Source organism: Brassica napus, chromosome A1 (assembly GCF_020379485.1).
Source record: "Brassica napus cultivar Da-Ae chromosome A1, Da-Ae, whole genome shotgun sequence".
In the NCBI taxonomy this organism is placed as follows: domain Eukaryota; kingdom Viridiplantae; phylum Streptophyta; class Magnoliopsida; order Brassicales; family Brassicaceae; genus Brassica; species Brassica napus.
Window position 1 is genome coordinate 4,097,254 of NC_063434.1, and position 17,928 is coordinate 4,115,181.

Consider the following 17,928-nt stretch of genomic DNA (forward strand, 5'->3'; position numbering starts at 1 on the left):
AATTAGAACATCGATCAAGGATGATTAAGAAAGGTTTTAATCTCTATGGAAAGACTGGCATCAATAGAGTGACCTGCAAGGTTTTGCTTTGGTCGCCGTTCTTTCGGAATCCCAAATCCAATTAACTATATCGCTTGATGTTGCAGGAGTATTTATAATTTATATTATATGGTTTTCTGTGCCATTTGCATAAATAATAATACTTAAAAATATTTTTGTTTTAAATATGTATTTTATTACATTTAGTTTTAGGTGTATTAACTTTTTTGAAAGTGTAAAGTAATCATTTATAATTTTTATTTATTTATTTTAATTTCTACTTTGATTGTATTTAAATTAGTTTAATTTGCTAAAATAATTTTCATTTTTCGAAAAAATAATTTTTGTACTGTTTTATTTATTTTTAAGAATATAATTTAATAAAAATTTGTTTTGTTGTTTTTAGTTAAAAATATTTAACGTATAAAAAAATACTTATTAACATTAGTTCATCGAATGCTAATAACTCAATAAATTATTTAATCGCAATTAAATTTTAAACACAATTCAAAAATTTAGAAACTTCATTAGGTTTATCTTTATATTGAGTAATTAACTTAGATATAGCTTTACTTATTTAACTATCCACAAAAAAATATTTTTTTAAAATAAATTTTTATCTTTGATATGATATAAAGATTATTAAATTGTCTAAAAGTCTTGTCAAAATGTAAATATATATTATAAATTGATCATGATACAATAATCTTAACATCATGTAATAAATTTTGAAAAATAATATTATATTATTTATAAAAACATGGTAGTGATACAATACCTTATTACAATTTTCCAATATATAGATGTTTCTCATTAGAAACTGTAAAAATATTTAAAATACCAATAAAATAAATGAATTTTTTTTATTAATTTGTTTAATGTGTAAGTTAATTTATAATAAATTTTTATCTAGGATTTAAGTTATTTGCTTATAATTTTTTAATTATGGTAAATACCATATATTTATTGTTTTATAATTGAATTTTCATAATTGAACTATATGTCATAATTATGTTAAGCCATGTCATAATTACATAAGATCATGTCATCATTTTTAGTATAAAATGTCATCATTTATTTGTTAGAATGATTGTGGCGAAGACATCTAAGTAAATCACTTTTCAAATAATGTTTAGGAATACGAGATTTTGAAAAAAGTAGAGATGCAATATCAAGTGATATACAGATGTTGAACTTATAAGATGCTCTAGTTCAACCTTTAGTAGTTGGTAATAACACGGTTTCAAAGAAAATGAAAAAAAATTAGAGATGCAAAACAAGATTTTTTGTAATTTAGAAATACGAGAAGTTTGGTGTAGTTGGCGTGGTCAGACATTGCCAATACCAACATCCCTAGTTCACATTAATAGTAACTAGATTTTTTAACCGCGCTACGCGCGGATAAGATATTATATGTATTTCTCAATTCTAAAAAATAATGTATAATATTGTATTATATTATTTAAAGAATAGAAAATAAGACTACATAACATAAATATATTTTTTTATATTTTCTTTGTGGAAATCATTATGTTATTTGATTGTTGTACTTAATTCACATATTTGCATAGATATTTGTGATAGATGAATAACTATATTTTTATTATCAGTAAATAATATATATTTATTATATAATATAAGAAAAATGAAATTATTTACTTTTTAATAAACTTGTCTCATGTTGGGGACTCGGTTATAGACATATCATATTCGAATGAAACATTTTTACACTTATCAATGTTCTTAACAATCAATAAACAAATCTGAATATTAAAACAATATCTCATACGATCTCTTTGTGGAATAACTGCTTTGAAGAAATTGAATTTATGCATCAAAAAGGACTGGAAATGGATATGCATATGGGTTATCTAAGTCAGCTTTACAAAAAACTATTTATAGTTCATATATCATTTATGTCCATTCTATTTTTTTGTCCATCATTTCTTAAACATCTTGAAATAAGTAATGCTAATTAATAATAAACTTTTTGCTCACAAAATAAAAATCAAATTTGTTTAATTATCGCTTAATTTGTCTAAGTGATATATGTATTTCTCAATTCTAAAAAATAATGTATAATATTGTATTACATTATTTAAAAAATATAAAATATGACTACATAACATAAATATATTTTTTAAATTTTCTTTGTGGAAATCATTATGTTGTTTGATTGTTGTACTTGATTCACATATTTGCATAGATATTTGTGATAGATGAATAACTGTATATTTATTATCAGTAAATAATATATATTGATTATATAATATAAGAAAAATAAAATTATTTACTTTTTAAACAAACTTGTCTCATGTTGGAGACTCGGTTATAGACATATCATATACGAAGGAGACATTTTTACAGTTATCAATCTTATTAACATTGAAAAAACAAATCTACATATCAAAACAATATCTCATACGATCTATTTGTGGAATAACTACTCTGAAGAAATTGAATTTAGGCATAAAAAAGGACTGAAAATGGATGTGCAGATATGTTATCTAAGTCTGCTTCACAAAGTACTATTCATAGTTCATATATCATTAATGTCCATCCTATTTTTTTGTCCACCATTTCTTAAACATCTTGAAATAACTGATGCTAATTAATAATAAACTTGTTGCTGGAAAAAAAATCAAATTTGTCTAATTATCGCTTAAATATTTTATTAATATGGTCAAAGAAGCTTTTAAGTGATATCATAGTTTAATTTATTAGTTTTTTGTTAATTTTTAGAGGTTTTTGTATTTAAGATTTTTTTCCATATTAAGCTTCTATTTCTTTCACAGAATTGATATATATATATATATATATATATATATATATATATATATATATATATATATCATAAAAATTACCATCAAATCAGTTTTACTTATTTATTATTTTGTTTTAACGAAAATACACTTTTTAAATAATTTAATTTAAAATAAAATTATATATTAATTTGTTGTATTTTAACAATTTCATTGATTTAATTAATTTGCTTTGGTGGATAACTTAAAAAGTTTTCATATGAATCGGGGAAAGCAAGTTTATGTTGTTATATTATATTTATTTTGTGTATATAGAATCTATATATAATGCTAGTGTAATAAAGAAAGAACATTATTTTTTTGTAACTTCAAAAATATACATTATTACAATTTAAAATGAATCAAAATTGAATAAAATGGTAATTAAATATTTGTAAATCTAATTGTTTAGTTGGATTCTCATGAAAAAAAAATCGATTGGTTAAACAAATGTTTCAAAATTTGTTGTGGTATTGTTTTGTCTATAAATTATAAAATTTATTGAATTAATATATTTAATTATTGCATCCTTAAATAATATTTTATTAAGACATTATAAAAATATGTTTTGAGTTGTTTTGTGAAATTGTACAAAAATCTATGCTTTTTCATATTTGTAACTTCAAAAAGATACATTATGATAATTTGAAATTAATCAAAATTGAATAAAATGGTAATTAAATATTTGTTAAATCTAATTATTATTTTTATCTTGTTTAGTTGGATTCTCATGAAAAAAAAATTGATAGGTTAAACAAATGTTTCAAAATTTGTTGTGTTATTGTTTTGTCTATAAATTACAAAATTTATTGAATTAATATATTTAATTATTGCACCCTTAAATAATATTTTATTAAGACATTAGAGAAGTATGTTATGAGTTGTTTTGTCAAAATTTTACAAAAATCTATGTTTTTTCATATTTGTCACAAAAATTTATATGTTAAACTTACTTTTACAAAATTCTTAACTTTGTCACGAAAACAAAAATCTATGTTTTTTCATATTTGTCAACGTTCTCACACTTTCTAAGAATATATTAGCTTAGTCACTTACTTAGTTTTTTTTACAAAACAAAATATCGGAGTCTTGAAAGTTGAATTCATATTATTGTAAATGTACATAAGAATTTGTGATTATATACTTAGTGGTTCTTGTATATGTGTCCAAGAAAGTTTCAATGGCTTAGTGGTAACTGTCCTATATATATATATCATACTAACCCGGGTTCGATTCTCACCTTCGCATTGTTTTTTTATTTTTTACGAAAAATAAATGAGATGACATGGCAATTTCGGATTCTCTGATTGGTTGATTTTTCTATCCTATGTGGACACTCTCTCCATGGCTTATATCCCCCTTTTAGTATAGTATAGATGTTTTTTTTTTTTTTGAAAAACTTAATAGTAATGTTGTTGTAATTAGATACGTAATTCCCTTAATCAGTATGAATACACATCCATGAATTTTTCGTCGACGGATTGGAGTTTTTATCTATATCCAGATCGATTTTTCCAAACATCCAATTTTTTCATATCGGATTGGAGTAGAGTCTATATCAAACTCGTAATCCGGGTAGATAATACATTCAACCTTTAGTGACTTTGTAATAATAACACGGTTCTTAAAGAGATTGATAATATTAAAAAATTAGAGAGCTGCAAAACGAGGAGTTTTATAAATTAGCAACGTTCACATGTGCCTTTGATACGACGTCCACAACAACAACAATTTACGCGACATTGATTTTACTATAAATTCGCACCTAATCATCTTCATCTCCCATCTCGGCACAATACAAAAAAAAAGCATCTCCAATGGCTTGTTCTCATAACAATACTATTTGGTTCTTTATTCTCGTGTTATTCACCGTCTTAATCAGTCCGGTCATCTCTTCTCGCGTCTCATCACTCATGAAGCTACCGGTCATCGTAGAGTCTCGTTCTTCCGTTGACTCCTACTGCGATAGCTGGAGATTGGCCGTCGAGACCAACAATGCCGTAAAATGGAAGGTGGTTCCATTCCATCCAAATGCGTTAGCTATCTTGAAACCTATTACAGCAAAGGCCAGTTCGACAAGGACTACAGTTTAGTCGCTAGTTACGCGCTCGCCTTTGCTAAAACGGTCAAGATGGGCGGAGATGGTAAGGACGCATGGGTCTTCGACGTCGATGAGACGCTTCTCTCGAACCTCGAGTACTACAAGACTCACATTTACGGGTAAATACTCTCAGTATTACTAATGGTTTTAAAGAGTATAAAATTATTACAAATCGTAAGCTTCCACATTGTTAAAAATCATTAACTTTAAAAAATTTGGGGCACAAAGCCAAGTTGTTTATAACAATGGTTATGATGATTATCTGACGAACTTTGTTGACCATGATCAAACCGATAGATATGTGTAGTCAGATCTGATTCTAGGGTTTAAGATTTATGAGCTATTTTAATTGTTTTGTTTTTCCTACCACACGGATTGATTGGTTTCTGGTGGATTTAGGGCTGAGCCATTCAACTCGAAAGAGTTTAGTGAGTGGGTGGTACAAGGTACAACCCCAGGTTATGACGCGAGCTTGAAACTGTATGAACATCTGAAGAAACTTGGTTTCACTATCATTCTGCTAACGGGCCGAGACGAGGCCCAGAGGAGTGTCACCGAGTAAAATCTCAAGGACGCCGGTTATTCCGGTTGGGATCAGCTCCTTTTGAGGTAAGCTATACCTAAATATTGATCTTATTTTTCGTTTGGAACTTCAGGACTTGACTACTTCGGTCAGTTTTGAATCTTAAACCACTATCACTATGAAGCCGATATCTACGGGTTGGTTGATTTGAACTTTGGTCGAAAATATGTCATATATGTGATATACATGTTACTATCAACATGACAACATCTAAAAAAAAACAAAAAAAAAGAATTTAGGTTAGTGATTTCCAGTTGGGGATTTCAAGATATATATGTTAGGAAGAGTAAAGTTTACTGTAAACAACTACTGGCCGTTTTAAGTGATATAATTTCCCAGCTGCAAAACCAATCTGCTAACTAATTTTCCACGTAGACTAGACTTATGAACCGGTTACATGAGGAAAACAACTAAGGTGCTTTCTTGGTTAATGTGATTAACGTAGGGGTCAAGAAGATCAAGGGAAAGCAGCTACAGAGTACAAATCAGAGCAGCGATCAAGAATGGTTAAGAAAGGCTTCAAACTCCATGGAAATACTGGCGATCAATGGAGTGACCTGCAAGGTTTTGCCGTGGCTGATCGTTCTTTCAAAGTTCCAAATCCATTATACTACATTGCTTGATCGTCTGATGTTGTCGCATGAGATTTTTATAATTTATTTGTGTATGAATAATAAGATTTTATGGTCGTTAAAACTCACTGGTGAAATTTCACGAATTATTGGTTTAGTTACAGTGACACCATAGCATTACAAAACTCTTCTGCTTACAAAAATGAAAATTAGCAAGATTCTCTTCAACATAATTTGATTACAAATTGAATTTAACGTATATGCTTGCATGTTTATCGAATAGACACAGACTCAAGAAATGGGACATGAATGTTCTTTAATTTGTGTTCTTTGCTTCACGGGAATTGAAAACCACGGACACGTTTTCTTTATTTTCCGACTTTTCAACAACAGTTTAACCAATATTAGCATAAACAAATTCTTCCAAATCCTCCTTCAGGTTTATCTGATGCTGCATCTTGGACCCTTCAACAATGGTTGCAACCTCGACCGCCAGACACCACCATCCTCAAGCTCCTTTTGGCAAAAAAAAAAAAAAAGAACGACGATCTTCACGATAGCTTCCTCTAGGCCAAATGAAACTTCATAATTAAGTCATTTTTCGTACAATAAGGACACCTTCCCTTTTTATCCGGTAAATTCATTAAAAATGTACTTAGGTTGTATATATTTTTCTTTTCTCGTGTTTTCAGTCGTCAGTTAAACTTTTTTTGATTTTTTTTTCTAATTGGTAGGATAAGTTGTATTAGGGAAAGTTGTAACAAGTAATGGATACTCCCTCCGATTTAAAAAGATACATATTTTAGATTTCTTACATATATTAAGAAAATACATTAAAATTTGATCGTAAATGAATTGTCTTTTGTGAATAACAATTTTCCATAATTTTTAGTCAATAAAAATCCAATAAAAATCATTAACTTTTTTTTTTATAATTTACAATTTTTCATTAAATAATACATTGAAAAAGTAAAAAATGTATCTTTTTGAAACAATTTTTTTTCTATAATATGGATCTTTCTGAAATAGAAGGAATATTATTTACCGGCATATATATTAAACAAAAAAAAACAGATTGTACGGTTCATTCTAAAGAAAGAAAAAACAGACGATGATATTTAATGAACAAAGAAAATGAATTTTAAAATAAACATATATATGGTTCTATATAGCATTATTGATGATTTTGATGCAGAATTCCTTGTTTTTTCTTCTTCTTCTTCTATGTCCAAAAACAGATTATACTTCTTTTTTCGCTTCCCTTCTTTAACTTTTTTACCAAAACACTTGATTTTTTTTTGGCGCAGCTTAAATACCCTTCACCATGTCAAATTCATGCATATATAACTTCTTTGGTGAAAGATCGATGGATTTACCATTTTCTGTGGAGATGTTATGATGATGACGACGATGAAGATAACCACCATGATAGGTATTAGTGGCAACAACACTTTGTGATGAGGGTCATGATCATCAGACTGGAAAATGGCACAATTACCCGTGATGATCTTGATTATCAGAAGAGTCAGGGGCTGGCCAAAATGTTGTTGAGTACTTCAACCATTCTGCTTCTTGTTGGTTCCCCATTGATGATGAACCCTGCACCAATCAATATTATTTCTCAATATATACATACACATATACATTAATATGAAACTGTATACGTTTGTAATAGGGCGAGCATACATGTATAAACTATGTACATCTCATTCGCTATAAATAGAAACAAACTGGCCTAATTTGACCGCCCACAAAGAACCTGAACTCAGTACTCACTTTAATGTTAATTCTAATCCAGGCTCACATAAAGTATAAGCCTATTTGCATTCCACAACTAGGCATATATTAGGGCTACGTATTTTACATTGAATTACAATATATATTATATTTTTGAAATATGTTTACATATATAAAAATAAGGATATTCCACTCGATTTGAGAGTGATTAAAAAAAGGAATGCAGACATGCTGTCTCCCACGAGAACACAATGAAAGCCACTTATGTCTATTACCGAACTTGTCTCGCGAGGTACCACGCATGAAAAAGACATAATAATATTTACATATACACACGTTCTGTATACATATATTCACAAATGTATAAATGCTCCATCATTGCCTTCTATTAGTTCTATACTAATGGCATGAATAATGCATATCTCTTAAGGAAGATCTCTTAACGAATATAAAAAACATCTCTTAGTTTTTAATTATAAAAAACTAATAAACGTTTCTTATATCTATTATTTAGGAGGCGTCTCTCTCTTATATCCGCTAAGAGTCATGGTCTAATAATGTTTAAAGGGAAGAATAAGCAAAGAATTTGAAAAAATATATTGTTCTTCTTTAGAAGGGTAATCTATAGATAAAAGAAAGCAAACTATATCAAAAGCACAAACATCTCTCTTTCTTTTTCTTTTCGGGTTTTGTTTACTTAATTATGTTTTAACTCTTTCCAATTAAGTAAAGAATCAAACTAAAAAAATAAAAAGAATATATGTAGTTTTAAGTGCTTCCCATGCAAAACTGAAAAAGAAAAAAATAAAGGAAAAGAAATTTAAAAAATATTCTCCTTTTTTATTCAAATGTAACATGCATAGTTATCTTCGACCAATCAATCAATGATCATAAACAGTTCTTATTTTTAAAAATATTTGTTTTTTCAGTTTTACAGAGCGTGCATTTAAATCGAGATCCGAGACTACTCTCAGTTAAAACAAAACCACATTTGATTCCAGTACGTGCTTCACTTGTATGATGACTACAACATTTTACTCTATGCATGACATTCTATAATAAGGTGATAAAAATCACATATAATACGTAATCTATATATATATATATATATATGTGTGTGTGTATTTTTGCATTAAACTCATGATTAATTATATATATATATGGCTTCCCGTGAAATTAAGTGTCAAAAAGGATTAATAACTTACATCTTTTACATCATGATGAGTGTTCGAAGAAGAGCAGCCCATTATGAGTTCTTCCAATCCAGAAGCTGACCTTCCTCCCATCTTCCCATCATTGTGTTGCTCGTCTCTTTCTTGGTCTTGTTGTTGTTGGTGTGCCTTGTTCAGTCAAAAAGGCAAAAGTCATTTCAGAAAACTATTATTTAATTTTTAAGAAAACTGTCTTTAAACATTAAAATTATTCATCTTGTCTCTTAAGACCACATTGGTTATCTACTTGTTTTTAGTTTGGCTGACACTAAAAAGTGGCTTAACTTTTGGTTGGCCTTTGGATAATAGATAGTTAGACTCAATCAGGCATACTTATATTCAATTTTAATTGTTTTTTTCTTGACCAATTATCTTCTATGCCCTTTATTTTTCACAATGTATTCTGGTATGACTCAGTTTGCATGCTTATGTAGTCCCATCATTGTAAAGTCATATGCATGCAAATATCTTCAAAACCTAACATGTGCAAGAACCAAAATTTGTACAGCGTAGTAAAATGTACGCATACACATATTTAAATTGTACGTTGAGACCCTTATACAAATGATAGGTGCATGACTCCTAAATCAGTTTGATTATCGAACTATAGTGATATTCCAGCTAACTTGCTCATATTCATGAAATTGTAACTTTCACCTAATTAATTAAAATGAGCTGGGGTGAGGGGATGTGAACGCAACTAACTAAATAATGTATATTTTTTCTGAAAATGTTACTAAAATGTGTAAATAAGAACAGAGAAAATTATAGTTATCTTACCTGGTAATTTTCATTAGGGAGCAAAATTCTATGAACACGATAAGGATTATCGTCAAGGATATTAACGGGGGCATGGTGAAGCGATGTAGATGGAGAAATGATGGTTGATATTGGATGTGTAGGCTGGCTTATGTTGAATGCATGATACCGTTGTTGTTGCTGATGGTGATGCTGATGATGGTGATGAGCCACATGATGTGATGATGTTGATGATGGTGATGCTTGATGACGATGACGAAGTTGTTCTGCCATAACATCATCACATGTAGCTTGCCCGGTGTGAAGAGTTTCCCTCCTCGCCACCTGAAAATTATTAAAAATTAATTGACAAAAATTGTGTATATATAAACATATATAGCAATATACAATATTTGTTGTTCCAATTGTTTTATTATTTCACTATTTGTTTGAACCGTTGCGGTTTAGACATTGTTTTCTGATTTTATCACGTCTGGGAAACTTTAGGTCATACTGTTAGTTAAAAATTGATTATCACTACCCATTCATTATTATCACTTCGGGTAAATCCTCTTGTAAATACATGATATTAATAAATAATAAGAAATAATGCCCCAAAAAGGAGAACTGTTTATTTGCAAATAACTATTTGATTTTGAATTCAGTTTCCATTAGTTATAATATGTCGCACTCGCATTAGATTGAGATTAGGAAGAAAAAAGTGAATGTGGTAACAAAAGTATTCTTAGGGTTAGTATATATATATATAGATGATTTTCTTTATATATACGTTAGAATCTTGTTTTTGTTATATTAGATTGAGTTTCTATTGAATTTATCCAATTTGATACTTATTTTATTTCAAAACCAATTTTTAAATGGAAATATATACAAAAAATCGGCGCATACCTCATCGAAGCTCTTCATAAAAGGAACAAAGCTTAGTTGATCCATTGCATAACTCGGGAGACCAGCCACAACCGCCGCCGCAGCAGCCGCTACAGCCATAGCGCCACCACCAACACCACCTACTTCATCAGATCGATTTGTAGGATTAACATTCATAATCTCTCTAGACGAGGAACAACTCCCACCACTGGTAGTGCCACTACCTCTCCTCATCTTATTCGCTTCACCGCCTCCACCACTATTCGCTTCACCGCCTCCACCACCTATAGCGTTCAGACTTGACGTAGATGACGACCAATTGCATTGCCTAGGCTGAGTCTGATAAAAGATTTTAGACACAACAAGCTCTCCTTCTCTCTCTTCCTCATGTGTCCCCAAGTGATATTGATGCATTACCCAATTGGTTTTCTCCGGTTTTCGATTCTTACCAAAATTGGTATACAAAACCAAAATCTTTTTACAACCTTTTTGCTTACCGTTTACCATAACCGGTCTTGTCTTGCCGGTCTTATGCCACCTCGTCTCCCCGGAACTACTACTTCCATGCATACTATTGTCACATTCCGTTTGAATCTTTCTTCGCTTTCTTGTTCCCGTCGTATAAGCCTTTGAGGGTCTATGAAAAAAGTGTCTGCTTAAACCATCTCTAGTCACTCCTACCAAATTGAAAAAATAAACAAAATATTTTTGTTATTTTATATATATGTTTCTTGTGTGAACCAAATTAAAAAGATTCAAACTTTGGTATGACCCAATTCTCTATATCTAGTCATATCAAAGAATCATATATTATAATGAAAGATATTCGTATGTGATTTATAAATATGGAATGCATGAAAATAATAATATGAATATATATGTATATAGATGTATGTGTGATCGAAGCTAATAAAAGATTCAAAACTTTGGTGAGACCCAACTTAAGAAAAAAAAGTATTTAAACTTTAGTGTACCCTAGTCATATTAAACAAAGCATATACTATAGTGAATCATATAATATATAACGATCGATGTGATGTATGGAATGTATGGAATGTATAAATATGTCTATGTACCGGGAAGTTTCTCGGGATGCGTGTAACAAATGCCGTCTTCGCCTTCAATGGTGGGGATGAATTCGTCAATTAGAGGGTGAGATTTCATTTCTTTAACTAATACTTTTGCCTCTAAATGTTCTATCAACTCTTGATCCGTTGGGTCAAATTTCACTCCTGCGGGTAAACCAACCCAATTCTGCTATAAAGAACAAAAGAGAGAAATAAAATTTAAAATAAAGAAAAAGAACAAGAGAATATAAGCGTATATAAAGACTCGTATATAGACACTTTAAATTTTGGATTTTGAATTTCTGTAAGCGAAAGAATAAAACAGAGAGCATCATTCTTGATGTTCTTCATTTGATTCTTTTCTTCTTTTTTTTTCTTAAAAAAAACAATTACAAGTGACCTAAAATGAGAAAAGGATGGTAGAAAGAATGTATATTTAAGTTAATTAAAAGAAAATATAAAATAAAAAGGAATATGACTTACTGGTTTGCCCTCGAGCTTGTGGCCGCAGCTGGGACACTTATTGGATCCACAAAGTTGATGCTCTTCGATCTTTGCGTCAATTATATCTGAACCGGTAACTGAGCCAGCAGGATTACTCTTGTTCATCTCGATCCCTAATTCCTTTGGTCACTTTCTCTTATCCGTCTGTGCGTAGGTCAAGAGATAATAACAAAGAGCTTCTGATCATTTCGGAGAGTTGAGTATTTATATATATAGAGAGAGACTAGAGAGAGAAGACTTGAACAAAACCCTCTTTTATTATTGACAAATAAACCACTGATTTTGAGGAGACAAGACAAAAGAGGGGTTTTCTTGAAAACCTAACCGACACAACAAGACAAAGTAAGAATTTATGGGGAATTAACCCTCAAATTATGCTAAAAGGAACAAACTTGGTCGAGCAGAATAAGATCTGCAAATCAAGAGAGAGAGAGAGAGAGAGAGATTTTACCAAAAAAAAAAAAAAAAAAAAGAGAGAGAGAGAAATTGCAAAGAGGAGAGAGAATTAATAAATGACAAGGAGGGGGGGGGGGGGGGAGAAGAAGAGAAAGTATGAGAGTTGGGATTTGAAGGATATAAATTAATAAAAACATACGAGAGCTTTTTTAGGGGATTAGAATACCATATAATAATAAAATATATATACATATATGTGTGTCTATCTCAAACTTTAACTGAAGAAGCAAGCGAGAAAAAGGAAAAGGTGGCTCTGAAACCCATTCACTGACCCACCTTAATTTTCTTTTGCCTTTGCCGGTTTAAGAAGCCGCTATGAGCCTTTGAAGCGGTTTGTTTACATATATCTACACAGTTCATACACTTTTTTGTATTCGAGATTAGATTTACTTATGCAGTTATGCTTATATACATTTAAATGTGCAATGTATACGTGTCAATATATAGACTGTACACATAGAGCATACCTTAAAACATCGAAAACTTGATACAACTTAGGTATAGACTGACTACAAAAGATATCAATATTATACATATATTATCTCTATGATTAAAATGTGTGTTTCATGTTGGAAAATATATCAATATTATGCATAGTCTATTTTAGATGATATTTGGACAATGTATACTTAACTTATCATTTGATATACGTACATACATATATTATGGATGTGTGTGTGTGACAGTGTATGTGTCACTGTGTGTACTCTTTATGTAAATTTTAAAATTTTAAATAAACGAACTATACATCGGTTTTTACAAGAAAATACGATCTTAAATTTTTATGGTCTATATATAACATATTAAAAATCCATATTGATAACTATAGTTCAGTTACAAAAAAAACTATAATTACTTCATCCTGCTTTTCATAAAATTTTGATTTGTAGGATAAACGTCACTAAGGTCACCATCTAAACATCTAGTTAAGTAATTAAATTGATTACTTTTGAATATGTTGATCGAAGGTTAAGAACATAAGAAAATTAATAAATTAAGAAACAAACAAAGAAGACGAGATGGGTTATATATCAAAGAGAAGAAAATACGAGAAGATGAAGAGAGGTCACATGGGCATCGAGCTGGGGAAGTGATCATTATTCTTTCGTTATTCAAATTTGGGTTTCCTTTTCGATTATTTTTAAGTTCAATTTCTGCAGAGAGAAAGGAATTCAGAGGTTGCTTGACAAGTAAGGCAATTTGAGCAGTGTACCCATCATATGGACCACACCATCTCTTTATTTTCTTATTATATATTCGTGTTTGTAGTTAAAAAGGATATCTTAAAGCGAATATTTTTAATTTGAAATATATATTATTATTAGATGGTCACCTTGGAGATCCGTTTACGTTAGCATGAATTAAGAAATCATGCCAATTATTCTTTTTAATTACATATGTTTCAACTTTCAAATTCAGACAATAGTTTCCTTTTACCATAAAAATGTTTAATGAAATAATCCTGAAAGTACTGTTAACTATTACTATTAAGCTTGCTAATTTCCTTTGTTCTTTTCTGTTTTGGATGAAAGAAGTATTTTATTTTCTTCAAACATATTTATTGTACGCGTTCATACAAATTCATAATATTCCAGATGGAGATATGTTTCTTTCAGTGATCTTGAGTATCTTGACTGTAATGATTATAAAGTTATATCGTATAATCAATCTTCTTCGTTTTTTTTTCATCATACTATATATATACGGTCAAAGGTGATGAAGGGACAAAGCGAATTAATGAAATTCAAGACTGGAAAAAAAACGTGTACCGTAGACTTAAACTTCATGAATAAGAATAAGCTTCATGTTTTAATCATAAACGTAAAATAGAATATCAAAGAATTCTTCCCAAAGAAAAATTATATTGTCATATAAGGAATTGTAATTTTATGAATAAATGGGGAAAATCTATTGCAGAAAAACCCTATTAAAATTCTTGATTTCCGGTAACGCTGAATTTAAAAATTTGACTAAAATAGGTTTAATCTAGAAAGTGGTATGTGTAAGAACCTCATACGGCTCTTTATGATGTATGAATGAAAGATAATGTAGGCTCCACAACGATGGGTCCATGAGTTGAGATTTCTGGATTGGATTCATGGATTGTAGTTTACTAGTTTTAAATCTTGGAACTCTCTTCGACCAATTTCTATTGTTATGGTTCTAAGAATCTAAATCAAATTGCCAAATATTCTAGAGCCGTTGGACGGTACCATCCAAACGTATTGAAATTTCTCGACCTGGTGGTGACAATATAATTATCAATGTCTATAGTAAGATCCTTTTTTGTTTTTTCTTTTCTTTTAATAGACAATGCAACAGAAAGAAAGAATTAAAAACTAAAAATGCCTTTACCAAAATCCTCTAATGGACCTAGTTCAAGAGTAGGTCAGAAACAAGTCCACTTCACAAAACAGGTACAAGTTATCTATACCATGCATTTGTAACTTTATTGTTAAGACTTAAGAGTTACGAGTTATGGATACACAAAGAGAATCTCAATCCCAACGGTAAAAACCCACCAAAGGAAAAAGAGAAAAAACAAATTCACATATGTATATATATCGTGTGTCTATACATATACACATCATAATTATATATTTTGCTACTTAAAAGAAATTTTAAAAAATTGGAGAGTCAAAGAATGAAATCATGGAGGGGCCAAAGATATGTCCTGAGTAAAACATATAGATGCCTATGATTGCCTCTTTGTCTGGCTATTATCACATCTTTTTCATAATTTTTGTTTTAAGTATTTTTATATAACTTTTTGAATCAAAAATATAAACTTTAAAATAGCTGAGCTTCATATTATCCCATTTCTTATCATAAAGTTCTAATCATCTCGATTTTGGATGCTAAATGAAGATATAAAACGTAAACACAAATGATAATGTTTATTTGTAAAAGTTTAAGATTTCGGGAAATGAACTCGAGTAGATCGGTATTCTAAATGTTAAGTCTCTTCCAAATGTGGTAAACACATCGAAGATCTTAGAACATTGGTGTGAAAGTGATCTTTATCGAAAAATATATTCAATATTTATTGAGAGAAGATTCCACATCGAATATATGAAAGAGACTTGAGTAATATATAAGGAACTTGGGCCAATCCATTAATTGCCAATTGGTTTTAAGTTGGAAGCTCAAGAAACTTATCATGGTATCAGAGCGGGCCCAATACCCTGACCCATTAATCCGGCCCGGACAGTGGCCCGATCATCCCATTAGCTGATGGTCCATAGAAGGCTCAGTTCCGCCGAGATCGCTAGAAAATAAAGTATGATTTCAGAGGGGGTATGATGGATTCTGCGAGATTAACGGTTATACGCACCATTATCTCGAGGGAAGGTATTGGAGAGAAGATCCCACATCGAATATATGAAAGAGACTTGAGTAATATATAAGGGACTTGGGCCAATCTACTAATTGCCAATTGGTTTTAAGTTGGAAGCCCAAAAAACTTATCATTCAAAAAAAAAAATGACGACATTACGGGTCAAAAATCAGTAAAGATGGGAAATAAGAGAACAATAATTAACGCCGTAAACTCTTATTTTCCAAGTATAAATGATATTAAAACGTTGATATTGCTCAATTGAGTGAGATTCAATGTACCATGCAAGCTCGAGGATAGTTTTTACAGAAGATATTTGGCATGACTTAAAGTTTATATGGTAGTTGAGTTGGACTTTAAATTTGGAGGTGCGAAGTCGTGATTGGTCCAATAACGTAGGCATAACGCCTCCAAGAAAACTGAGAGGTTGTGACCTTCCTGATTTGTATGCTGTTTGTTCAAAGTTCGGACTTTGGAGAATTTAAGACTTGACAGAAAAAGCTTAAAATACAGTTTACAATTCTACAGGATAATTTACCATAAATCCAAATCGGACGTAACTTGCTATATTCATAAAACAGTTGTGATTAAAATGCAGAGGTGAAAACTAAAAAGGATAAATTCATTAGTTCAAAAATTTATACTCTTTCCATTTCACAAAAAATATCGGTCACTTAGATATTTTTTACACATATTAAAAAGCTGATTGAAATGCATTTATGTTTTCCTTAATGTCATTTATTTAACCAATAACATTTTAGATATGTCAATTCTTTCAAATAGCCATTTTTAAGTTTTTTGTCACAAAACCTAAAAATATCAAAATAGCTTCTTTTTATTTTGAAATTTTTTATTTTTATTTTTTTTAATTTGAAACTTTATCTCCAAAACTCCATCCTTTAACTCTTAACTCTAAACCCTAAGTCTAAATTAGTTAACCTTATAGTAAAAATGTATTTTTATATTTAATAAAATTTATTTTGATCATTTTTTTCATTTAAGACTATTTTTGTGATAAAAACTTAAAAAAATTATCCTAGAAAATTTCTCTTTTAGATATATACATTTATTTATAAGATTAATGAATTTTACAATTAATATATTGAGTTAAAAGTATGTATGAATTGTATTGTAATTATAGAATGACATTATTTATGTAATAAGAAAAAAATAGTAAAATGGCAATTAAAATGAAATAGAGAGAGAGTATTAAGTTGAATGAAAATAACATATTGGACGACTAGTTTTATTCCATTAAATAAACTAGGTAGTCGTCCGCGCTACACGCGGATAATTGATTAAAAAGTTCTGTTGCAACCAAATTTTGTTGTTTGAATACCAACAAATCTCCAAGTGGTCTTCTATGTAATGAATGATCTCTTGGTTTCCGCACGTGAGTTTGAGTTGCAGAATTACTTTCCTTAAAAAGAATCAATTTGGATGAAGTATAGATAGCCTGACTTATAAATGACATATCTCATAAACCATTACTCCTTTTGGTATGAAACCAATTCGCGGCGTGCTCTGGTTGAGTTGAGAATCTATAGCAACTGGTTTCACAGTTAAACTCTTCATGGTCACAGAGATATCCTTCTTTGAATGCACCTATGTCGCTGTTGGCTCCAGTGTAGCTTGTATGGTTGATCTCATGAGCTGGTGGTCCAGCTACTGACTTGAGGTCCTCATCATTTCGTTGTTGTAAGATCTAAAGTAGAGGGATGACTTCGTGTATGGGAGTTTAGTTTTTTTCTCCACATAAAACTTTGTATGATGTCAATGTTGTTGGTGTTAAAGTAGAAGGAAGTTTTTAGTGTTGTTACAAAGAAAAGTTTCTGTAATAACAAAAGAAAAAAGAGTAAATAGATTAGTATAAATTTAAATGAGATATCTTGTT

General features: G+C 30.0%; 1 protein-coding gene and 1 pseudogene across 4 annotated transcripts; one reads left to right on the forward strand and one right to left on the reverse strand.

Moving 5' to 3' along the window:
* Positions 1–4,309: 4,309 nt before the first annotated feature.
* Positions 4,310–6,314, forward strand: LOC106372385 (annotated as a pseudogene).
* A 153-nt stretch (positions 6,315–6,467) lies between these two features.
* LOC106396501 (NAC domain-containing protein 75-like) lies at positions 6,468–12,700 on the reverse strand. Of its 4 annotated transcripts, XR_001279513.3 has the most exons (7): positions 12,221–12,700; positions 11,747–11,927; positions 10,692–11,347; positions 9,825–10,127; positions 9,039–9,173; positions 7,473–7,695; positions 6,468–6,612 (listed from the first exon to the last, which is right to left on the reverse strand). XR_001279513.3 is itself a non-coding variant. In XM_013837054.3 (6 exons), the coding sequence occupies exons 1-6, from the start codon at positions 12,344–12,346 to the stop codon at positions 7,591–7,593; spliced, it is 1,503 nt and encodes a 500-aa protein (XP_013692508.2). In that variant the 5' UTR covers positions 12,347–12,700; the 3' UTR covers positions 7,118–7,590. The 4 variants fall into 4 exon arrangements, 3 of the variants coding, with proteins under 3 accessions (XP_013692508.2, XP_013692396.2, XP_013692587.2); XM_013837054.3 differs by lacking the exon at positions 6,468–6,612 and having other exon boundaries at positions 7,118–7,695; positions 11,747–11,924; XM_013836942.3 differs by lacking the exon at positions 6,468–6,612 and having other exon boundaries at positions 7,118–7,695.
* Positions 12,701–17,928: the final 5,228 nt, after the last annotated feature.